Here is a 23,488-nt window from a genome sequence, read left to right as displayed (position 1 = left end):
AAAATAATACAAAAATTGTAATTCCACTGCATTTGGTGTTATAAACTGGTATCTGCAAATCCAGACTGAATTGATGCTGCTGTATATACTGTAACTATTGTTTTTTAGATAATTTTAAAAACTGTCACCATATTGTGACCGTATATTATGAGATAGATAATCAGTAAAAACATCAAGCTCCTTTACCTTTCCTTTTAGCTGTTATTGAAATGAAGTGGGTTCAATATTTTAGCATTAAAAACATTTATTACCTGTGAATAAGTCCTTTGATACAATATAGGACATTAACTTTTCAAGCAACTGGACCACATTCGTATAAATATGTGTTAATACAGAACTGCGTTACAACTCAAAGCGCTTCATTATACAAAAGGCAGACATTTCAGTTTACAATGCACCGATAACAGAGGTCACACGGCTCTTTGAGTCTTAATAATTACATTCTGACAAAAACAAGAACGTGAGTAAAAAATATACAAAGAAAGTCTGATTGCACCAAAACTTAAGATTAACTGGAGTCCAAGTTCTAGTGCACAACCTGAACGGCTTCAGGAGAAAAGATTTATGGCCAGTGGAGACAGAGATCAGATATTTAGGCCACATTGACATACTAAGTCAAGAAGAGGCTTCATCATCTAGAGCTGCGTTTGTGCAGTTTTAGAGTTTAAAGTTACATACATTTTTAGTTAAAAACAATAAAGAAAAATGTAAAAAGTAGATTTTTTGAAAACCAACCTTTGGGGTTTTCTGCAGACAACATTGGGATATTTACTTAGTAGGGCTTATTTAAAATTGTGAAGAGAACAGTAATTGTATTGCAGCTTATGTCGCCTCGTCTCCATGTCTCTTTTGTATGAAAAATATAGTTTGTTCTCATTTCTCGGGGTCATAGTAGCGCTTCTTCATGGCCCGATATTTTCTGAGGAAATAAAGGGCCTCCAGCTCTTTGATGACGTGGTCTCCTCTGGCAACCAGCTGTTTGATTTTCTCAGGGTCAGTCTCATCTTTGTTCTTCATAAACGCATACTTTAGTCGTTCTCTGAAATAAGCCGCTCCTTTTGGGTACTCACGGCCAAGATACAGCAGCTGGAAAATTAGAACAAAAAGTCAAATAAGAAGTTTTACTTCAGAGCATTTAGTTTTTTGACCAAACCAAAGGTAAGTACGGAGCTATGGTTCTGTGAACTCCTACGTGTCTCCTAGACAAAGTGGATAACTCATACCAGCAATGTCACAAGGTCAATCAAAAGAAGCCAGCGGTGTAGACCTGCAGTTAAGGCATACAGACATTTGACCTCCCCCCTCGAACATAAATGGGGAACATTATTCAGACTGTTCAATAGCTGCGTTCATATAGTCTGGGGGCAAAATTTGAGCAAGGAAGGTGCTATTTGGTAATTGATCACCCCTGATCCAACAACCTTCTGTAGGACCAATAACCAGAGGAGGAAGCAACAACACATTAGGTTGACCAAAATGAATGAGTGTGTAGTCAGCAAAACCTGGACACTGGACAGGCAGGGTAATTTGTCAACCACGGTTGTAACGCGCAAGAAATCGTGGTCTGGTAGTCACACACCTGACTTTTTTGGGTATTTTATGAGACTGCTCGACTGTTTATTCAGGCCTCAGATATCAAAATATAGTTTAGGAGTGAATAATTTAGTTCATAATTACAGTTTTTTTTAAAATAGAATTAAATCAAACATGAGACTGCATTTTGAACACTAGCTTAATTTCAAGAAAGATAATACCAATCTTAAAATAGTTCGTTTAAAACATATGAAATGGAAGTAGAAGACTTCGTCATGGTAACGTGTCTGTACAAATAAAGATACGATCTGGTAAAAAGGAGAACTGACTTGGTTTTGATCAAAGTCTTAGTTGCAGATTTCGCATTCACTTTCACAAATAAAAGTTTATTAAAGACTCCTTCCTTTTATTGACCAGTTTTACCTTCAAGCCTCCTAATTGTTTAGTGGTTTATGTTAAATTTATTCTTTTATCAGGGGAAAACATATTTTAACGTGAATAATTTTCACACACCACATTATAATGTAGGCTAAGTCACTATATGGGCAAGTTTATGTATCAAAACACCAAATTCATAGATAATTTCCAAGTAAATCTTAAGAAATGTAGGGCATTCAAATATGAAACATGTTTGCATGTCTAACTGTCTCTATGGTTACCAGCAGCAGTCAGAAAGGAATGAGCAGAACTTACAGTTTTGTACAGTCTGATAACTTCACCCTTTAAAGGGTTTGCCATGTCACAAACAAATGTGGCCGATCGCGTCTCTGGAATCAAAGAAAGAAAAGACGGAAGTGTGAAGGGAAACAAACAGCAGCCAGAGTCACTGACATTTGAAGTAGCATATTAATCTCAAACTGACTCATACTGACGTGTAAACGTATTAAAGCGGACTAGCTTGAATGCGGATCTTCTTTTCTCCTTTTCCACCTTGTCCGCGTTCACGTTTTACTCACTGCCGTGTGGCGTGTCGTAGTGTCGCAAATAAAAACATGCAAGCACGCTTGTGCAACAGTTCCCGTGGCCGTATTCATGTGTGTGGCCGTGGCTACTTGTTCGCCTCATAGACATGAATACGGCCGTGCAGTTGGTTGAAATCATTGATAATATATTGAAGTAGTATAATTTCAGTTTATTTTTCTCGTAAAAATGAATGATGCAAATTAAAAAATTAATTACTTTTGAAAAAACTTGGTTTACTTTATTTACAGTGGGCGTTACATTTTTTTAAAATATGCCTATAAAGAGGTTTTGTCATCTAATTTCTTAATGCAACCAATTGCTCACTGAAACTATATTTTTGAAGGTATAATAAGCTCCACGGTCGGTTTACATCCACACTGATTAAAAATCCTCCTACGCCTATCAACTTATTCTGTTTCACATTGACCTAGTGTTCGGTTTTATAGTGTGTTTTACAGCGTGTGACGTGTTTTAAACACTTAAAAATGTGAAAACACTGATCAATATTTTTGTTGAATAACTTTGTAATGATATAGCCGTCAATACCAGTTTTAGCCACTAGGTGTTAGTATTTGGTTGTCACATGGTGAAGCTATAAGCTTAAGAAATGGTTGTGAAGGTGGTTATGTAAATAAAATGGTGGTGAATGATGAAGTAAAGGGCTTCGTTCTTTCCACAGTGGAAGACAACAAGTTTATTGGTTAATTGTAATTGTAGAGAACCCTTTGCTACAATAGCCTGCAATAAATAGACATTAACACAACCTTGGAGGTCCTTGAGCAAGGAAGGTGCTTAACGTGTACCTATCAGTTTAATTTTGTGTAAAATAAACTTGTGGGGATAGGGTACCTAAATTTGCTGTATCCCTGGGATATTGTCTTAAATTCAGACCTATTCAACAGAAAAATTAGAGAAACTTTGCTGTGCTCCATTTTGACTTCCTGTCACCTGCTGAATGTCTAGTCCTCTCTCAGTCTGAATACAGAGTAACCATATCTAAACATGTTGTAGAAACTATAATAATAATAGCGTCATCTTTGAACTTCATTTGAACATGTTGAAGTTTAGTGTTGAAGTGGCTAATGGTCATCTATGGAGTGTTTGCGGTTGAGAAAATCTAGGATTTTTGAATCTCTAACTTGTGGGGCACTGGTCAAGGACATCAAAGGTAAAAATCGTCAGATTACGGTCACCAGTTAATTTCTTGGTGCTTCTCCAGTCATTGCGTTCATGAGATCTTGCTTATCAGAAACCACATATGCAGGTGAGTTTTCAGACTAAAAATAAATCAGTGTCACAGGCACACTGTAATGAGGAGAAAACCATAGGAGTTTTTAAATGTTTTATTCATTCCTTCTCACAATTCATCATTGATAGAACTTTTTCCTTAATGCAACACACCTGATCAGACACAGGACTCAATAGTGTCCTGTATCGGCCAACTACTTCAATAAGCATAAACTCAGGATATACCTGCACCAATCAAATAGCACTATATACATATGCAATTCAATACCAACAACAATCTACTGTTTGGTTCCCTTTTTATTAGCAAATAGCAAAAAAAAAGGCTTTGTTCACGTTCTAACAAGGTGCTCTGTTGATTCAGTGTATTACAATCATTTCAGAAGACACTTTTTAAAACAAAATTCCTCAAAACATCTCCCATTAACTTTGAAATACTTGGCAACTTTTGTCTTTTTTCTGAAAACTCAAGCGTGAACAAAACCCACTTCAACAAAAATCAAGTAGACGCTTGGTCAAGGCCATTTCTACCACTGAGAGCAAACTCTCAGGCTAAGGTTAAAGGCAAGCGAAGCAACATTAATTAGAGCCTTACAATAGGAGATACATGGTCAGTGTATTACATATGATGAAGGCATAGTTTACTTAATCAGGTGGAAGCCTATGCAGTTAATTAATTCATTCAAAGTGGCTTAATCCTCTAATACACACTGCATACGCTTTGTACACTGGAGGAGATGAATAGCAAACAGACACACCATAATGATGTTTAACATCAAAATAAACCAAAAATAATCAAGCTATTGCACAGGTACCCAGATAATCAACTTTGCAAAAAAAGCAAATGTTGGATGTTTTCACACATATACCCACACATGCACACCAAGCTGGTATTTACAGCACAGAATGGCATCATGTACAGCAATAAAATACAGTAAGACAAACGGGAAAATGAGCTTTTTAGGTGATAAGTGATAGGCAGCCCGCCAAAGTTTCCATCATTTGTAAGAATTTGTTGTTTTTTGCCTTTGCTCAGGGGATACTAAAAATAACATTAAGAGACATTAACAAATAGCTTGACTGAAAAATCTGCTGGAGTGCTGGTCCAAAAAATGTTTCAATAGGTGTCTAACGGTTACCGTCTCTATGGTTTAAAAGGAAAACATGACAGCTTGGTAACATTGTGGCTGATATAAGTTTTCTCATTCATGTGGACGAGGCAAGTCAGAGTGAATAGTTTGAGGCTCAAACTTTGGCAAGAATCGGCTGCGACTAGTTCCAGTGCTCCGATTGTCATGTGCACAATCTTTGTCATGCATCGACACTCAAAAAATAAATACAATCATGACACCGGTTGTGTCCAAACCATGACAAACGCTGTGAACTGTCATCAAGTGCAGCTTAGTTACTGAAGAAGCATCGTTATTGCACATGCTCGTACGAGAAGCCCCCAGGGGAGTGAGTACGACCTGGTTCCTCTGGCACACGCAGCTCCCAGTTTCTGTGATTTTGCAAACTTTGGGGACATTAAAAATGAGGCGTGGGACTTTGCTGTAGCATCACTCAACAACAAATAATCTTAGCTACTGGCTTTCTCCACAACAACAGCAAGCACACATCGTACACAGTACATTCCTCCGGCATGTCTAACGAGAGATTGTTGATGTCACTTTTCTTTGCATTGCATTTGTAAAAATTCAAAATTACTGCCACAAGGAGGCGAGTTGCATTTCAGTGGCAGCTTCATGGGAAATGAATTTGTCTTTGAGTGAACCGTTCAATCGCCCACAAACTGATGGGACTTTACATGTATGCGTCTGTGTGCAGAGTACATCTCAAAAGCCATTTTAAACATGCGCAAACCCTCTTTCTCTACAGGCTGTCTGGATCAGATGAGAATCTGTACCTGAAATATATCAGAGACCCACAATAAATGTGTGCAATCCTTGAACCAGAGCTAAAGGCATCTTCGGGACTGTAGGACGCACATCCCTGAAACCATCAGAAGCACTTTTCAATCAGCCCCTCGATCTTACACACAGCAAGCAAATTGCTGACTGTTTCACTCAAAGACAACAACAGAGGTGAATAGGGGTGAGGGGAGGGCCAAGGTGCAGCTTATACTCTGACTGTATTGTCCAGACGAACAAGGGGTGGTTGGATGGAGAAAAGTGGGCAGGGTCAAATGGGAAGGAGTATGTGATGAGGAAGGGGTCTGTTTAAGCAGAGAGGTCAGACATGGGAGCACTTAGGTTGGTGCTTTGGAAGTCTAAAGTAGACAATGGCTGCTGCGCTTCCTTGTTGCCAGACGCTGAGTAGCTTCTGCTCCGGTGATCCCAGGAAAGCCATTGCTCATCAGGACACCGCGATCAGGAGGCCGTGCTCTGGCAACACCTCCAAGCTCCTCAGCTGGGGACGACAAGAAAACCCAAGCACGTTCAATGATCAGAGCTTGTAAAAAGTGTCAGGAAAATGGTGCGAAATTAAAGAGGTAGTTTGACACTTTCAGCAACATGTTTACTTTGTTTTTAAGAGCTAAATGAAAAGCTTTGACAACTTTTATGCTGGATAATTTGTCTACCTTTTTCTTTCAAGTATAAGTCGTTTTAAAACGGCTGCTACTGTTCCCCAAGTTGGATGTTCAATAATTCCCTTTGCAAAGCTTGTTTGGAAAGCATTTATTATGCTATCAAATTTTGTGATAGCAAAATTTATGATAGCATCAGTAAGAGTCGGTAGGTTGCTGGTTCAAACCCCCTTACCAGCTGGTGGTGGTACAGCCTCACTTGTGTAACTGGAACTACAGCATCACTTCTGTAACTCTGCTCCAGGGCAACTGTGGCCAGAATGTAGCTCACCACCATCAGCGTGTGAATGACTGATTGTAGTGTAAATGGCTTTGGAGTCCTCGAACTTAATAAAGCGCAATTTATTTACCCATAAGAGTCAAAGTGAGAACATGTTACTTCCAAAATGTCAAACTGCTCATTTCAAGTGAAACCCAACAGCAAGAAGTGGTCTGCAGTTCGGACTGTGACGTTTGTCAGAATAACTTTCAAAAACAGAACAACTTGCAGATGACGAGCTGAGAATGAGGGATTAGAAGAAAAGTATTGCTTTCACACAGTTAGCATAGCATTCACTCACAGTGCTGTAGTTGTATGGTTATGGTGTAATATATCTATGGTGTAAAGCAATTCAGGGTTTTGTATATAGTAGCTCCAAGCAAAACTAAATGCAATCAAAAACAACCATTAATCATCATGAATGATGTATGTGAGAATGTGGCTATTCTTATTTATTAGTTTTTGTGGGGGTTTTTTTACCAGTTATTTGTTATTTCTTACATTGTGTGTGAATTGTGAGACAGTTATTTTTTGTTTTTAAGCATATACGCTGACTGACGGCACTTTTTAAATTTCGTTGTTCTTATGACAATGACAATAAAGATTTATCTTATCTTATCTTATTTCTGCTGAGATTTTCTTATGTCGGTCTGACACTGATCCATGAAACTAAGGCAACACACACACAAACACACACACTGTGAATACAGATTGATTTATATGTATTGCAGGCTTTATAAAAACCTTGTGAAGCCTTCTACAAAGCTATTAATATTCTTTTAAAGTTTTGTGAAAGTAGGAGGTGTTTTAGACCAATCAATCATTTATTGGCATCACTGGTAAAAAAAATTAAGAGCCATTAAGAGCCATATTATAGTATATATTATAGTAGAAAATGTTGCGGTGATTAATTTTACGATTTGAGATTATGCTACTATTCTTTTCCTGCAATGAAAGATATATTAATTTTGTGGCTTTTTACACATACGGAGTACCAATAACAGGCTGAGCAAATCATGGTTATGGAAGCATTATGTGAAGAAATATGTCATAACAACTTAACGTCCAATATCTCTTTTATACTAGTTGTATGATACAAAATAATAAAGAACATAGTCTATAAAAAAAGATGGTAAAAATACAGTTCTGAGTTTGTAGGATGTGAAACATTGATGTCATTAGGAACCAAACAGGGCAGCTCCAGTTCCTAGAATCGCCTTTGCCAGAACAAGAACTCCATAAACCATCATCTTTGAGATAATGAAAAGTGGAAAGCCTGGGGAGGCATGTACCCGTGTGGCACACCACAAGATGTCAGACAATTACCAGCAGGAGGAGAGGAGGGGGAGGAGCTTAGAGAGGAGAGCCTCAGCTCGTTCTTCTGAGGGATTATAAAGGGGGAGAAAGGAGGAGAGACAAATTCAGAATGAAGGAACAAGGAGACAGTAGTGATGACTTTGTAACACACATTTCAGACACATCAGACATAACAAGTAACCCTGATCACCACACAAGAACAACATGGAGCACAAATAGATAATCTAATGTTTCTAAAAAAATAAGAGCGTGGTTACCTCTAAATTAGTCCTAGCTTTTTTCAGCACATCGCGAGTCCTTGATACTGCAAAAACAAAACAAAACAAAGAAAAATTAGTTCAAGCACATCTAAAGATGAACAGTTTAACCTTTGACATTACAATCACAAATTTACATGTATCGTATTGGGATTTTATACAATATTCCAACACAAAGTAGTACACAATGTGAAAAGGAAGGATAATACTGTAACTCAACGTTTTATAAATAAGAATATGAAAATAGTGGCACACATTTGCTTGTTTTTCCATATACAAAAACTACAATATTTTGGTTTTTTTTTTTTGGAAAAGCAGCATAAGCCCAGTCAGGTTGAATGGAGAGCAGCTATGAATGGAGATTTTCAAGTTCCAACAGATTCTGAATCAAATTTATTTCTAGACTTTGACTAGGGCATTTTTAACATAAACATGTTTAGATCTGAACCATTCAGATCTGTTGTTGTCATGCTTTAAGGTGAACATCCTCCCCAGTCTCAAGTCTCTTCCTTTGTGTTTAACTCCGTCCATCTTCCACTAAACTCTGACCAGCTTCCCTGTCCCTGCTGAAAAAAAAAGCATCACCACAGTATAATGCTGCCACCACCATGTTTTACAGATCTGAATCTGAATTTAATGTCGGATACCATGAAGTGACAAACAGATAAATTTATTGAACATACTTCTTTCATTAAAACTTATTAGGTCTCTTATCCACTTTTATTTTTGCACATAGATGTACTTAAAAACTCACACTGATTGACTATGAAGTGCTCCATGCTCTCCTTGGTGCGGCTGGTGCTCCTAAGTCTTTGTACTGTGCCTTTAAGAACTTCTTCCTGCTCAGATATACGCAGCTTCAGGGACAAAATCTCCTCCTGCAGGCACTGCTCCTACACATACACACACACACACACACACACACACACACACACACACACACACACACACACACACACACACACACACACACACACACACACAAAATACTTTTAACATGTTTGATTAACCGTCAGTAAATTAATTTAATATATGTTCATGTTTCTCAGACCTTCTTAAGGTTTTGGATGGAGGGATCTGTGTTAGGAAGAGCTGCTCTCCAGAACATCTTCAGCAGAGACATGGCCTCCTCCAAGATCTGCCTCAGAGTCTTGGTGTTGGACAGAAGACTCTTTACACATCCATAGTCCACGGCCTGCAAACGCACCTCATTTAGTTAGGAGTATTTCACAGTTTTAACATGACAGTGCGAGTCAGTGGTGAACACAGACCAGGTCGCTGCCCTCTATCTGTTTGCCCTCCAGCAGCGGTGGGGTGAGGCAGGCCTGCAAGGTGGCCTCCATGCGCTGGACGAGGCTTCGGCCCTCCAGGACCTGCTGCTGCAAAGCGCTGAAGTCATCCACGTGGCCAATGGCGTGGCGACCGTTACGGTTTGCAAACGACCCATCTGGTGCCTCCCCTTCCAGTTCCGAGTGAGGGTCAAGAGAGTCTGCTGGAGAAATAGAGGTGCGTTAGATCAGTGGTTCTCAAATGGGGGTACGCGTACCCCTGGGGGTACGTGGAGGTACTGCAGGGGGTATGTGAAGCTTTTCAAAATATCTTTAAAAAATCAGTAGGCTCCTCATAATAAGTCTTGGGAAAAATTATTTTGTAAAAAGTTCGATAAAATATAAATGTGTGTTCATACACTGAATTTTATATTCAGTATTTACAGGGTATTTACAGCACTGTACCTCTTTTTATTCCAAAAATGTTTTGCCCGTGTCAGGGGGTACTTGACTAAAATTATATTTTTAAGGGGGTACATCCCTGAAAAAAGTTTGAGAACCACTGCGTTAGATTATCTGCAGGCTGTCAAGAGAATTTGTTTTCTTTTTAATGGAAAAGAGAATTAGTAGAGCTTAGATTTGATCAAAACTGTACAGAAACAGGCACAAAGAGTTATTGTTATTATTTTTAATAAAGCATGCATAAACCGCTGTACTGCAGGAGCGGTTGAAGTCACACCATTAGCAGGGCTATGGCTGTCATCCAGGTCTGAGTAGGGAGGACCAGGAGATCCACAGTTAAACAAACCGATGTCCCTGACCGGTGGAGACGGTGCTGGGTCTGTGGAGCACACAGACACAGAGGGGGCTTGGACACACTGCAGTCCACACACCACGGCACGCCGAGCATCACGAGCAAGTTGCTACATTTAGAAAGCTTGGTCTCACCGTGCAGCAGTTGTCGTCTGTAGAAGGTTTCCCTCTGAGGGCTGGCGGTCAGCGCAGACAGAGACGGAGCCCGCGGTGACCCCACGCCTAACTTCTGCTCCAGCTGCTTGTGGAGCTCCAGCTGTTTGAGAGCGCTGTTTTCCTGGACGCTGCTCTGCAGCTGGGCCCGCAGACTCCTGACCTCCCCCAGCAGCTCCCCCAGCTCCACTGGGAAGCCCGCCACCTCACACAGAAACCCTGAACAGGAAATACACAGGAAAAAGCTCTGGATGTGGGGCTTGGAGTCGATCTTCAAGGTGTCGTTCTGGTATTATCCTAATTTATCTAAAGTGCCTGGCAAAAATAATTTTGAATTTGCCAGGCATAAACTTTGTTCAAATTTGTGTAATAACTTTGAATCTTCAGTGTATTTTGTGTGGTTTTTATGTGGTCGACTAACACAGGGTAGCAGATAAATCTAAAGTGGGAGGAAAATGATTGATATAAACTCTAAAAATCTTTATGTAAGAGTTGCAAGAAGGCAGTCATTGTTGTCATATATTCATAGGCTAGAGTGGCCCAGTCAAGGTCTGGACCTAAAGCCAAGTGAAAATCTGTGGAAGACTTTAAAAGAAATGCTCACCTGATCAACAGTTTTGATTCTACTTACAATGTATGTGACTAAGTATAAAGGGGGCTGAATACGTGAAAATGCGTTGGTCTACTAGTAAAATCGTTTTCACTTCAGGTTTCATTGGAGTCTTAATCTAATCAGATTTTTTGACCCTCTCTAGGCATTTTGGGAGTTGGTATAGTTGTGTCAGAAATGCCTCGGCTAAGTATCGTGTAAAATCGAGATAATAATGTGGCAAAATATAAAATAAAGCATAAGTTGTAATTAATCACCCTACTACTAGATGGAGCCAACAAAGGGACATTTACAATAAACTGTAGATAGACATTCAAATGTCCTTAATAAAATGTAGGTAAAAATGACAGACTGACCTTTGTTAGCCTTGGTGCTGGAGCACACTCGATCATAAACATGCAGTTCGCTCTGCAGCGAGTGGATCAGTTCTCTGGTCTCACTCAGCTGTTGCTGCAGCAGAGTCGTCTCGTGCTGGAGCCTGTTGAGGTGAAGTTTTATAATTCATAAAAGCAACACAAACACAACGAGAGAACCGGTGTGGGAAGCGACAGCAACCTGTTGGTTTTGTCCTGGTTGGCCTGTCGCTCCTGCCTCAGAGCGTGAATCTGCTGCCCCTGGTCCTGAGTGTGAGCCTGCAGGCGCCGCAGCTCCTCCTTCCACTGCTCGGCCTCCAGCTCGGCCTGCTTCAGGCGGGTTCTGGCTGCAAACACGGCCTCCCGCAGTTGCACCACCTCCTCATTTGTGTCTGAAGGCAAGAACACCCGGTAGCTTTACGGGAACAATTCGTGAAATTAAAATTAATTGTGTTGTTTGGAAGCTTCTCAATGATGTGTACCTGTGCTGGCCTGTAGGCGAGACTGCAGACTAAGATTTTCCTCTTTCAGGACCCTGATTTCACTAGAAAGCTGGGTGACTGTGTCAAGTCCCTGAATGTAGATGTTTGTTGGTGGTCCTGAAAGGCAAAGATGATTATTCTCATTAAATTTGAAGAAAGATGCTTCCGACGTATCCTGCTCATGCTTTACCTCCATCCCGCCCAGTGGAGGCCAGTTTATCTTCCAGCTGCTGCCTGAGCCTCTCATTGGTCCTGATCGACTCCTCCAAGCGCTGACGGAGACATCTCACCTCTCGGAGGTGCTCCTCAATCAAATTTACTCCTGCAGACAAGCAACACATCAGCGTTGTTTCTCCCTCCAGGATGACGAAGCCCATGATACATGGTTCACGCCACTTACGCTTTTTCAGCGCCTTGTCACAACACAACCAACATTTTTTGTTTGTTTAATTGGAATTACATGTGATAGACAAACAAAAATAAATAAACATTTGAAAACTTTGGCATGAGTGTGTATGTGGAGCCCTGTAAACATTTACACCTTTCTCTACAGAGAGCCCAGCAAATCTTTCTTGGGGTTTATTTCTGCCATATTTACGTATCAAAAGAAGAATTTATGCTCATTCTGCACATTCTCAGTTGGATTTAATTTCAGAGTCTGCATCCCCACAGCATGATACTGCCATAACCGTGTCTAACAGTGAGGAGAATGTATTTCGTTTTGGTGCGAACAGAGAACTTTCTTCTGTTGGTCGATCACCTAAAATGACTGAAAACTCGGAGTCAGATTTTCCAGGACGTGGGCTGGAGACCGTTCTGATGCCCTATTCACTAAAGAAAAATTAAGAAAGAAAAATTTGCTAATGCAAATTACAGAACATTAACATGTAGTTCTATACATAACTAATTATGAAATGATGATACCAACTGATGATGGTAGGTTTAATACGTCCCTTGCCCAGTAACGCCATGTTGTGCCTCCCAAAAATGACAATAGCTTCCTCATTTTCAAATACTTGAGTATTGTTTATATGAATTAAAATCCAGAGGTATTACTACAGCTTTCCTGATATGAGCAGGTGACTCTTATATAAAATACAATGTTTGCAAGATTCATTAAAAAAATAAAAATCTGTGGACCCACTCAAAAAAGAATGGCTCTGGGCTACTGCTCCTGTAAGTCGTTTCTAAAGTCTAGCCCAGACCAAAACTGCATTAAAGTTCCTGTTTATCAAGGAACAAATAGTGAAAAAAGTTGTTTTTCCATACTATTGCCTCACCTGTTTGGCTGCTTGCTGTTTGGTTTCCAGAAAAGGTCCCAGTTGGCTGAACTAAGTTGTCCATGTCCCACGGAGGCTGTCCTCTCAAAAGACCTGAGTCAGATTTAACAGAGTGGCACTCAGGGATGCCACCTAGCTGGTAGTGTTGAAAGGCATGATGGGATAGCTGGTTGTAGCTTGAGAGGTCGTGCTGGTTATGAGGGCCAGGCGAAAGGCCGAACAGGGTCTTGTCCTGGGGAACGGGGAATCCTGTAATCAGACACATGTGGACAGGAAGAGAAGAGTGAGAAAGAGGCAGAGTGAAAATGTCCAAATCCAAAACATTTAACTCATGTCACACTCTCTGTGGCCCCTCACCCCTGTTCTGCTCATGCATCTGTCTGTAGAGCATGTCCAGCTCTGGGCGAACAGCGGCAACAGACAGGGCCCTGGGCCGGGGGTTAGAAATGACTTCATAACCCCAGACGTCAGGGCCGGAGGACACAAAGAGGGAGGAGATGGGTGCACTGAAAGGGGCTGGTGGAGAATGACAGGAAATTAAACATACCAAACACAAAAGAAGAATTTCTTTTATTTTTCTTTTGCGGTGACTCCCGTACCTCTACCTGCAGGAGTGTTCAGACCTACAGCGGCAGAGCAAAGCATGTTGGGACAGCTGTTGGAAGCCTTGAGGAGGCCACGAAGAGGTGGGAGAGACGGATGGACTAGGAGAGGGTGTATGGAAGATGAAGGGACAGAACGATGCATATCGCAGGCAGAAAGAACAAGTCAGTTTAAGAGTTTAAGAATACCGTCTGGTTGTGACGCGTGGCCTTGCTGCCGGAGCCGTTGCTCCTCCGGAAACTCTGTGGCTGCCATGTCTGAGCACAGCTCCGAGTCTTCATTGCTTTGGTACTCATCAGACACCATGGAGGTCCTGTCCGATTGGTCGGTGGTCTCAGAGAGGGCGTGGCAGCTGGACGGAGTCTCAGGACGTTGGTGGAGTTTGGTGTGGAGTGATTCAATGAGTTTATCTTTCTGCTGTAGCTCCTTACTCAGCCTGCAAGAAAAAAAATCAGGACTTATAGTCAAAGCCAGTTACTGGTTATTCATTCAACTAAAGTATCTGGAATAACCAAGGAAAGCGGATTAACTTTTAGTCACCTTCAGCAACCATGTGGTTTCTCATTGTGTTACAAGACAGCAACTTAACGGCGGGACACGAGAAAGGACTGTGCAAAGTTAACGAGCTAAAGCTGGTGACCTTACAGGAGGTCAACAAATCACAGAGCTGTGAGTCATTCTTTATAGCTTTCTGAAATAATATTGAAAAGCTGAAAAGGTTAAAATTATAAAGCAGGGTGCACAAATCAAAGACCAGGTGTAATCAGTCCAAATAAAGTTTTTACTTGTTTCCGAATAAAAAAATGGTCCTACTACTAATAAACATTAAAATACATCTTTTTGTGTGTTGTCGCAATTTTTGTGAATGTTTTATGAATCTGTAAGTATTTCTGTCCAGTGCTGAGGCATCCAGCTCAGGTCAGTCTAAGTAAAGCAGCTGGTCTAAATGAACTTTTCCAGAAGAATGATCAAATATTCACCCTGAGTTCTGCCAAGATTTCACTGATGACAGAAAAAAGCTTGTGCTTATTCTGGAAAATGACTGAAGTTACACCAAATATAGTGGAGTGATGTTATTATTTTTTTTGCATGTGTAACTTTTACCCTTTTTGGATCAGAGAAAATCTGCAGTAATTGAAAATGGTGCAACGACTTTAATATCTTTAAACTTCACTGAAGTTGAAAAAGAGTGACGTGATTGCATCATCAAAACCACAAAATTCAATGTAGTTTCCCAGGTGATGATGAATGGATACAAACTTCTGACAAGGGCTGTGCACGTTCACACACACACAATAGGACTGAAATATGAAAATCGATGAAATGACGCACCTTAAGGCAAGCAGCTCATGGCCTGTTTTCTCACTATGGTTCTCGGTCCCCTCACCTATGATTAGGAATCAGGAAAGTTGGAACACATTAAAGGAGCAAAAACTGCAAGGGATAAAAGTAAATATGGTTCCCCTGCTTGAATATCTGACAGAAAGGTTCTTCTTACGTCCACTTATCTTGGTGAGCACTCTCTGAGCCAGGGCGCTGCTCTGAGCCAGCTGCTCCCTGAAGCTCTGACCCATGTAGTAATCAACGTCGTTGGCCCGCAGGAGCTCTTCAAAAGCCTGAAGACAGTTAGAGAGCGAATATGAAACCATAAACATGAAGTCTTCTCTCTGCCCCATGTTGTAGAAGATGGAAGAAATTTGGCAGAAACATAGGAAGCTGCAGCACCTTGGTAGTGTCCCCCAGGTGTTGTGTCAGGATGTGGCAGAACCCCTGGCCCTCTCTCATCCTCTGCCTGAGGTGGGACAGCTCACGAGCCTGAGCCTGGATCAGAGAGTTGTACTTCCTAAGGAGAGGAAGAGACGCCCGAAGGTTTGAAGTGAACCGCTGTGTGAATAGAGATAATGATTTTCTAGTCTTATGACTGAACTCATGAGCATCTGCTGATAAACTCTAGAGAATAGAGAAAGTGCATCTGCCCAATTGAATATGTTGTTCTCACTGTAAGAACTTTTCCCTACTTCAGTCTATGTCTTCTCACCCAGGCCAGGTGGCACATTTCCCCTCTTCTGGTTGACCTTTGCCCTGTGCAGCAGTGGTTTTCAGCTGAGCCTCAAGCGACGCGACTCGCTCCATGAGCTCCTGCAGCTCCCTGCTGTGCCTGGAGCTGGAGCGGACTCCCTGCGTGTCTGACATCCATCCTTCATCTTCCTCCGCTGCACTGGGGCCTTCCGACCTCTCAAACGCCCAGTTGACCTAAAAGGTGGGCATCAAACGGAGCAGCTAGTAGGGGGGGACTGCAAAATATCATTCAGGGAAAGCTCCTTATGTCCACTTACGTCCTTTGGTCAGTCTGTGTTCTCAGTCCGAGCATCAAACCATTAGAATTAAGAGACATCACATCACTGAACTGTTTTAGAAAATCACTTAAACAATAACTAATCAAAACTGCATTCATGTTTTAAGTGAACGTCTATGAATTACAAATGTTTTAAATCGTTTTTTTGTTTGTTTTTACTTGAGTGAAGTTGGTTCCTCCCACCTTCTTCAAATTAAATAACATTGGTGTGAAATGCTTGTGCAGCAAATATTTTTGCTCAGTGATATTCATAAATGTCTCCAAAGGTCATCAAAGGTCAACTTACTCAACTACATTTACAAAATCAAATGAAATATGGTGTCAGTCAACTATGTTATCTTTGTGCAACAAAAATGTTTGTTTAATATTCACAATTTTGTTTTACTTTTATGTGTTTTCCAGAATAAGGACCAAATCTGCTTCTCCTCACCCACATGAACAAAATCAAGCAAAATCCTGCAGGGTGATGTGTTGGTCACCTTGCGTGGCGTGCGCTCCAGGCTGGAGGCGTAGTCGCTGGTGGCGGACAGCGAGCGGACGCGCAGCTGCAGTCCACGGATCACCTTGTGGCAGCGGGTCAGCTGGGAGCGCAGATCCTGGATCAGATGCTGGAGAGACGCAGACTCGTCCCCCGTGTTGTAAGCCCCTCTCTTCACGCTACAGTTCCCGGCGTACCAGCTGCCACCTGCACCCTCACAGTCCTGAGGCTGGGACAGCGACGTGCACATCTCCAAGTCGTCAAACTCTGATCGGATCACAGAGGATGAGGCGTAATGAAGCCCAACAAATCAGTAAGGGTTGAGAAAGAACATTTTGGCCTCAGAGAAGCCAGGTCTGTGTGGATCACCTGGACTGCTGGCGTCTTCTCTCTCGGCTTCGTTCTCACTGCGGCCGCAGGTCTCGTAGCCGAGATCCTGGAGATCCACCTGCACCTGCTTACTGGCCTGCTGCACGGACGTTTCTGCTGCATTAACACAGGTACAGTCATAAGCTGATTGTGTTTTTCAGCATAAGATCATCTTCCATGCAGGTGGTGTCACAGATGGACACCAGGGGGTGCTAGATCACCTGCCCTTCTCCCTCTGGATGAAACGTCCCCTTCAGAAAAAGTTCTCTCTTACAGTGTTGTGTGGTTTTAAATAAACCTCACACTATTAAGGCAGTTGGCGGTTCCAAGTGCCACAAATGTGCCCTTTTTTTTATATTTGCACACCTGCTCCGTAAAATGTGCGCGCATGCCACTGTGCTTATGACAAACTCACTTAGCAGATCTCTGTAGTCCTTGAGCTGCTCGGCCTGAGCATGGACGGTGGCTTCGGACACCATCAGCCTCTCTTTCAGCTCTCTGTTCTCCTGCAGGCTCAGGGTCAGGTCAGAGCGAAGACGAGCCGCCTGCTCACGGAGACCCTCCTCTATATCCTGCCAAATTGCTCCCACCTCACTGCTACTGCCGGTGGACTCCACCGTCTGCAACAGGACGGAGATTCAGCAACAGAACAGGTTCAGATATGCAGACTATGGACGACATTAATAGCTGGCTGTCTACAACAAATGATGGCCAAAAGTGACTGAAAATTGGAAATTTATATGTAAACAATTTCTTAAAATGTTTATGAACTTGAACTCTTTTGAAAAGCAGAATTGGCCAGAAATGTACACGGTAAACGACTAAATGGTTAAATGTAAGCCTGATGGGGCAAGTTGTTTCTTTTGTCACACTTTTCTGTTTTTATTTGTTAAAAAAATATAAAAGTGATGGATCTTTTCCCTCACAGTTTTATGCTGGTTAGTGTTGGTTACATAAGATTAAAATAAAATAAAAGGAAGTTAGTGACTTTAAAGTGGCAAGACTTAAAAAAGTTCACGGGGTGTGAAAACTTTTCCAGTACCCTGTGAATACAAACATATTTAGTAGTGACCTGAACCACTGGAGAAAATAGGATTATGAGTTTTACTAGGTACATAAGATCCCATTTGTGATTGTGTTGGATTACAAATTCAATAACAATTGCTGTTAAAGTAAATGTGAATAAAATATTACCGTCTCAGCCTGTTTGGACTTCAGGTCCAGCGAGCTTGGCCTCATGCAGTGCCTCTTCCCCGACTCGGTGCTCAGGCCGACACTCGAGGGACCTCGCTTCCCCGACGCCACTGGAGATGATTCAAACTCTTCATCGTCCTCCTCGGCACTGCTCCTCTCCCTCTCCTCTCGTCGGCTCAGTTTAGTCTCCGTGTTCCTCCTCTGCCCCCCAGCTCTCAGACACCCCCGACTTTCTCTCAGAGCCTCATTCTCCTGCTGCGACCTCTGCAAGGCACTCCTACAACAAATTAAAAAAAAAACCACAAAGCCACCAGAGAAAAAGATGATGAATCCACAGAGAGGAAGAGGAAAGTAAAATAAAAAAGTTTCAGGAAATCTGAGGAGATTCTGAAATATACACCTCATGTCAGATAAAGACGCGTATCCATCCTCTTCCAGCTGCGACTGCACTTCTTCAAGCTGAACGTCTAGAGTCCTCTTGGCTTCTTCAAACTGCTTTAGGTGGTGTACCGTCTCCTCTACCAGTCGCCGGGACTCATCACCTGCTCTTTGAGGCTTCGCTGAGGCCTAACAAGACAGGAAAACATCCATTTTGATCTCATCACAAACAGAAAAGGCAAATTTGTTTTTTTTTTTTTTAAAGGAGTGAAACTGGGCTTTTACCTGAATGGAGTTCAGGCTGTTATCCTCCTCTTCTATGCTGTCAGTGAACTCCTCACTGCTGCCGTCTTCATCGTCTTCCTCCTCCTCCTCCTCTGAGCTGAACTCTGGAAGCACAATAACCATGTAAGGACAACATCCACTTCCTCCACTTGGTTCTGTTATGTAATTATAAGTTTTTATTTCTGTTCTTTGTTTTGCTCCTGCACCACCGCTCCATTCCACAGACCTCTCAACTCTAAACCACCTCACTGGGAGTCATGGGACTGAAGGGAAATGTTATGCCATGTTTGGTTAGCCTGCCAGAAAAACACACTCACTCTGAATGAGTGTGTGGATGTGCTTATGAGACCAACGTTAGAATCAACACAGACTCATATAGATTTGGACGTCTGTACTCACTGCTCACCACATTTAATGGCTTTGCTTACATTTTTACTGAAGCATTGTGGGTAATAATCCATGAGTAAGAGAGGAACTGGAGAATACTTTTGCTTTGCAGGAAACAGAGGTTCAGTGGAAAGTGACTCAGCAGGAACTTTAAAGGGAAATAGATGCACACACTCGTTCCTACTGACAAAACAGACTCACACGTCACGAAATGTCCAGTGAGAGTCATGTTTGTTTTTAGTCATTCAGAGCATTTTAGAGTGATTTATCAAATCACTTAATATCAGAAAAAGTTAGTTTCTTTATCTGTAAATAAGTGTAAGGAGAGTGTTTGTGTTGCTAACGACAGGACAGCCAACTCTCACAGCCAAATAGGGTGTTTATTGATTGAACAACGAGCTGTGTGCGCTGACAAGTGCTGAATGTGGGACTCTGTTGATGTTGTGGCTCCACAGACTCTGTGTATTTAGTTCATACAAGTTTTTATAGCAAAGAAATGATCACTTCTATTATATCATCAAAAATTCTATAAAAATCAGGAATAACATTATGACTACCAACCTAATAAGTCACTCTCAGTCCAAGCATCAAAGTCTTTAATAATTGTTAATTTAAAATAATCTTTTATTTCTTGCTGTAAGTTAGCTTTGTCATATTCCAAGCATACCAATTTATATGCACTAGAAACTAAATCAAAAACATACTTTAGATTTTGTGTTTTTTGGACCACAGCCTTTCCTCCTCACTTACATCTGCCCCTGAATATGTTCTTCCTTGGATTATTATTTTTGAATAGTCTACAGACTGGGACCAAGCCACCAGAGCTGTAGTATTAGAGAGCCTTTGACCCAGTTGTCAAACTCGATCACATCCTCCCCTTCCCTGCTTTTCCTGATTTGAGGGCAAAATATTAACTTGTTGCATTCCAATCAAGGGATAACTAGTTGTTCTCAGTGGTCATAATGTTATGCCTGATGTGTGTATATATATCCCTTATTTGCATAATGGGAATATGAAACAGGGTGTTAAAATCAGAACGGTCATGCAAACAGGACAACCATGCCACAGTTTCATGCACCAGGAAGCGATGGAGGGAAGTCTAATTCGGACAAGAACGCATTTTCATTTAGTGTTCATGGATCCATCTTTTTTCTTTTACAAAAATAAAACAGAATTCAGAAAACCTGATTCAGTTGTAAGATTTCAAAAAGAAAATCACTTTGAGGTTGGATCTAAGGAGGGGTAATCAAGGACCATTTTGTGGATTTATCTTTTGGCATGTAGCATTTTTATGACAACTTTCTAATTAAACACAATAAAAATAAGTCAATACCAGAGGTCCTTTTGACAAAAAACAGTACATTTATTTGTATTGCATTTATGAAAAAAAAGAAAAAAGTTGACATTTATTCCACCTCTGAGGAAAGATGAGGTTTCCTGGATTATGTCCTCTACCGATATTAATTTCTAACGGGCAAGCAACGTTTCACATCTGGATATTTCTCACTACAACACAGAACTGATAAGCACATGTTGCAAAATGATGCATTTATTAAAATAGTGACATTGCTTTTCTATATGAAGCAGTACCTACCATCTTATATTTAATAGGTTTCATCTGTTTTCGTGCACACCTGTTAGACTAAAATAAAAATTAAAAAAACTGGAGCGAAGCAGGTTTTACGTTACAGAGCGCTGGGGAAAAAAAGCTGAAGCTTTAGGTTAACCCTTAAGAGTTGAAATCCTACGCCATCTTTGTTAAATGCAAACACACAAATGACATAAAACAAACGATGGATGGTGAGACGTTTCACTGTAAGGCGCGAGATTGAGAGTCTCCACAGGACGAAACTTCACTGTGTAACAGCACAGCCGGCGAGACACGGCAATGCAGAGCAGGCAGTTATCAGAAACAATGGAAAACACATCCACACAATGATCACAGAATATATATATATAGATATAGATAAAAACTCTGAGGTGCACATTTTTTGTTTCAGAGAGGTTAATGTGAACAGAGCTTGTTCTGTGAGTAGAGCTGGTGCTGACTGGGCAGAGCTGCCTCCAGGCTGAGGGTCAGACTCTCTTCCTCATGGTTCTCTCTTTATGAATTCAGCCGTTTCTTTGACCCTCAGACCTTAGAGGCAGCTCTGTCTCACTTTAAGACTTTCACTCTGAAGTGCTGAGCATCAGGGCAGCGTTAGTGAGTGCCGACTGCAGCCGTGGAGGCTAGTCGCCGCCATTCCCACCTCCAAACTCAGGCTGCCTTTTAGCGGCCCGCTCCAGTGTCAGGGCCATGCTACGGGTCCTGGCCAGAACCTCCTCCAGCTGCCCTCGAAGTGCCTGAACAGAGTCTAGTTCGGTGTGAAGGGTCTGGATCTTCTCTGAGCTGCTGTTGCTGCCGAAAAACAAAAAAGGAGAAAAGAAAAAAATGCGTGAAATCCTAAAAGAAAACATTTTGTATTTGGAGAAATGAAAGCATCCCTCCTCCCCACTTACCCATCACTTCTGCTAAGCTGGGTCAGATTTTGGTAAAGCCTCTTTTCTGTCCTCAGGGCCTCATTCAGCTTGTTGTACTCAGACACCAGCTGCTCTAGCACACACTGGAGACCCGAAGTAGAAGTTAAAAATATATAGACTTTTAATATATAGACTTTTGCTCTGCAAAAGTCTTTTTTTTCCCCATTTTGTAATGTTACTTCCACAACCATAAATGTATTTTCTTCTGATTTCATGTGATAGACAAACACAAAGTAGCTCATGATTATCTCTAGTCCAGTCTCAAGTCTTTTGCAGCTTTTACAAGTTTTTTCTCTTCAGAATTTCTAGATATTTAGTTTCCATCAACTGCGTAATTGGAGTTATTTAGGGGTTGAATGGAAATGCATGCCACATTCTTTTGTTTAAAAAAGAAATTATTAAAAATCATGTATAATTTTCTTGTAGTTCAAAATACATGCACTTTGCATCTGACTTTGGCATAAATACCAATAAAATATATCAAATTCTGTAGTTATGTGAATTGCACAAATACAAGCCATTGTGCAAAAGGATAAAAATGGAAAAATGATTTGTTTCCTCTAATTAACACACTCTTACTTGCTGATGAGCTCCGTCTTTTGTCGCCGCATTCTGAATCTGCCGATGGGCCAGAGAGGAGCGCAGGTCAGCGATCTCTATCTGCGTGAAGAGAACGACTCCGTGTAAAAATAATCGCAAACATGACTTTGGTGCAGCATCTTGGAGGTCAGACGAAGATACCTGAGCCTCCTTCTCCTTCAACACCAGCTGGATCTCGTCCTTCAGAGCCTTCACTTCTGCCTCCCTCTCCTCCTGCACAGCCTCCTCCTGTTCCCGAATCAGATCCTGACACAAAGTGTACCGTGGCGTAAGATCAGGAATGTAGAAGACAAGGTGAGGGGAAAAATCAAAGAGCGAAGGATCAGCAGGTACCTTAATAAAGGCTTCCTTCTCTTTGAGCAGGCCTCGTAGGCGCTCCGCCTCTCCTCCCGTCTCCCTCTCTCTTTCTCGCCTCAGCTCGCTCAGTTCCTGCTCCGTCTGGGTCAGCTGCTTGCGAAGTTCCTGCTGCTCGTTCGTCCGCTCGGTGATCACCAAGGAGAGCCTGTACGAGTAATCCTGAAAGAAATAAAGGATGGTGAGATTTTTTGTAAGATTTTTTTTTTTAGCTCTGATCGATGCATTTAGGTGCATTTTCTTTCCATCTACACTGCAAACCTGGAGGTACTGGTCTTTGGAGCCGAGTGTGCTGAGCAGGTCCAGGATCTGTGCTTGGTGTTCGTCGGTCTGCCGGGTGCGGTCGGACAGCAGCTCCTGGAACAGTTTCTCCTTAAGGGTCAGCCGAGCCTTCAGCTCCTCTACGACCCCAGTGGGGCCGGACTGGACTCGGGCAACAAGGGCGGTCGTTAGATCCTGCATGTGTACACAAAACAGAAAGCAGTGTCTGCAAAAGTAAAACTAGTAGCACAGGTTTGGACAACCAGCAGCACCTTTGGAGGCCCGTATGACAGAGGATGTGTTGGGCGTTACCTGCATCTCCTGGCTGCGCGCCAGCAGGGCCGCCTGCAGCTGGTGGATGATGGTGTCCTTCTCCCTGAGAGCCGTTTTCTCCTTCTCCTCGCTCTTCTGCTTCAGCCACTGCAGGTTCCTATAGGCCTCTGCTGCCTGCTCCAGCTCCAGCTCCTTACTGCGCACCAGAGCATCCAAACTCTGGCGGTAGAGGAAAAACAAGCCCACACGGATTCATTCGTACAGATAGCAAAAGAAAAAGACATTCTTAAAAAACAGCTCTGACATTCAC

At 41.9% G+C, this 23,488-nt stretch overlaps 2 protein-coding genes across 11 annotated transcripts in view; both read right to left on the bottom strand.

Annotated features, from left to right (window-relative positions):
- Positions 1-232: 232 nt before the first annotated feature.
- LOC102226859 (LYR motif-containing protein 5A) lies at positions 233-2,514 on the bottom strand. 2 transcript variants are annotated; one of them, XM_005812496.3, is made up of 3 exons: positions 2,406-2,514; positions 2,227-2,300; positions 233-1,086 (listed from the first exon to the last, which is right to left on the bottom strand). In XM_005812496.3, the coding sequence occupies exons 2-3, from the start codon at positions 2,269-2,271 to the stop codon at positions 874-876; spliced, it is 258 nt and encodes an 85-aa protein (XP_005812553.1). In that variant the 5' UTR covers positions 2,272-2,300; positions 2,406-2,514; the 3' UTR covers positions 233-873. The 2 variants fall into 2 exon arrangements, with proteins under 2 accessions (XP_005812553.1, XP_023191282.1); XM_023335514.1 differs by having other exon boundaries at positions 2,396-2,513.
- A 1,309-nt stretch (positions 2,515-3,823) lies between these two features.
- LOC102227300 (myomegalin-like) overlaps positions 3,824-23,488 on the bottom strand; it is a 46,910-nt gene continuing 27,245 nt past the window's right edge. For 2 of the 9 annotated variants that reach the window (XM_023335975.1, XM_023335966.1), the window contains 33 exons: positions 23,218-23,397; positions 22,906-23,100; positions 22,624-22,806; positions 22,432-22,536; positions 22,270-22,350; positions 21,670-21,773; positions 21,420-21,568; positions 18,784-18,887; positions 18,521-18,687; positions 18,121-18,397; positions 17,342-17,546; positions 16,927-17,043; positions 16,559-16,824; positions 15,762-15,976; positions 15,449-15,566; positions 15,222-15,339; positions 15,056-15,110; positions 13,912-14,159; positions 13,720-13,824; positions 13,478-13,636; positions 13,121-13,369; positions 12,031-12,162; positions 11,841-11,957; positions 11,561-11,750; positions 11,362-11,483; positions 10,378-10,614; positions 10,169-10,270; positions 9,433-9,653; positions 9,213-9,356; positions 8,916-9,054; positions 8,162-8,208; positions 7,914-7,968; positions 3,824-6,150 (listed from right to left, as the gene is read on the bottom strand). In XM_023335975.1, coding sequence (XP_023191743.1) covers positions 6,011-6,150; positions 7,914-7,968; positions 8,162-8,208; positions 8,916-9,054; positions 9,213-9,356; positions 9,433-9,653; positions 10,169-10,270; positions 10,378-10,614; positions 11,362-11,483; positions 11,561-11,750; positions 11,841-11,957; positions 12,031-12,162; positions 13,121-13,369; positions 13,478-13,636; positions 13,720-13,824; positions 13,912-14,159; positions 15,056-15,110; positions 15,222-15,339; positions 15,449-15,566; positions 15,762-15,976; positions 16,559-16,824; positions 16,927-17,043; positions 17,342-17,546; positions 18,121-18,397; positions 18,521-18,687; positions 18,784-18,887; positions 21,420-21,568; positions 21,670-21,773; positions 22,270-22,350; positions 22,432-22,536; positions 22,624-22,806; positions 22,906-23,100; positions 23,218-23,397 — 5,046 coding nt within the window. In that variant the 3' untranslated portion in view covers positions 3,824-6,010. Of the gene's footprint in view, positions 6,151-7,879; positions 7,969-8,161; positions 8,209-8,915; positions 9,055-9,212; positions 9,357-9,432; positions 9,654-10,168; positions 10,271-10,377; positions 10,615-11,361; positions 11,484-11,560; positions 11,751-11,840; positions 11,958-12,030; positions 12,163-13,120; positions 13,370-13,477; positions 13,637-13,719; positions 13,825-13,911; positions 14,160-15,055; positions 15,111-15,221; positions 15,340-15,448; positions 15,567-15,761; positions 15,977-16,558; positions 16,825-16,926; positions 17,044-17,341; positions 17,547-18,120; positions 18,398-18,520; positions 18,688-18,783; positions 18,888-21,419; positions 21,569-21,669; positions 21,774-22,269; positions 22,351-22,431; positions 22,537-22,623; positions 22,807-22,905; positions 23,101-23,217; positions 23,398-23,488 lie in introns of all 9 variants that reach the window. The other 7 variants (XM_023335968.1, XM_023335967.1, XM_023335969.1 and 4 more) reach the window with 7 other exon arrangements.

The sequence above is a fragment of the Xiphophorus maculatus genome, chromosome 6, assembly GCF_002775205.1.
Source record: "Xiphophorus maculatus strain JP 163 A chromosome 6, X_maculatus-5.0-male, whole genome shotgun sequence".
Taxonomy (NCBI): domain Eukaryota; kingdom Metazoa; phylum Chordata; class Actinopteri; order Cyprinodontiformes; family Poeciliidae; genus Xiphophorus; species Xiphophorus maculatus.
Note: the sequence above shows the minus strand (reverse complement) of the source record. Positions and strands in the feature narration are given on the sequence as shown.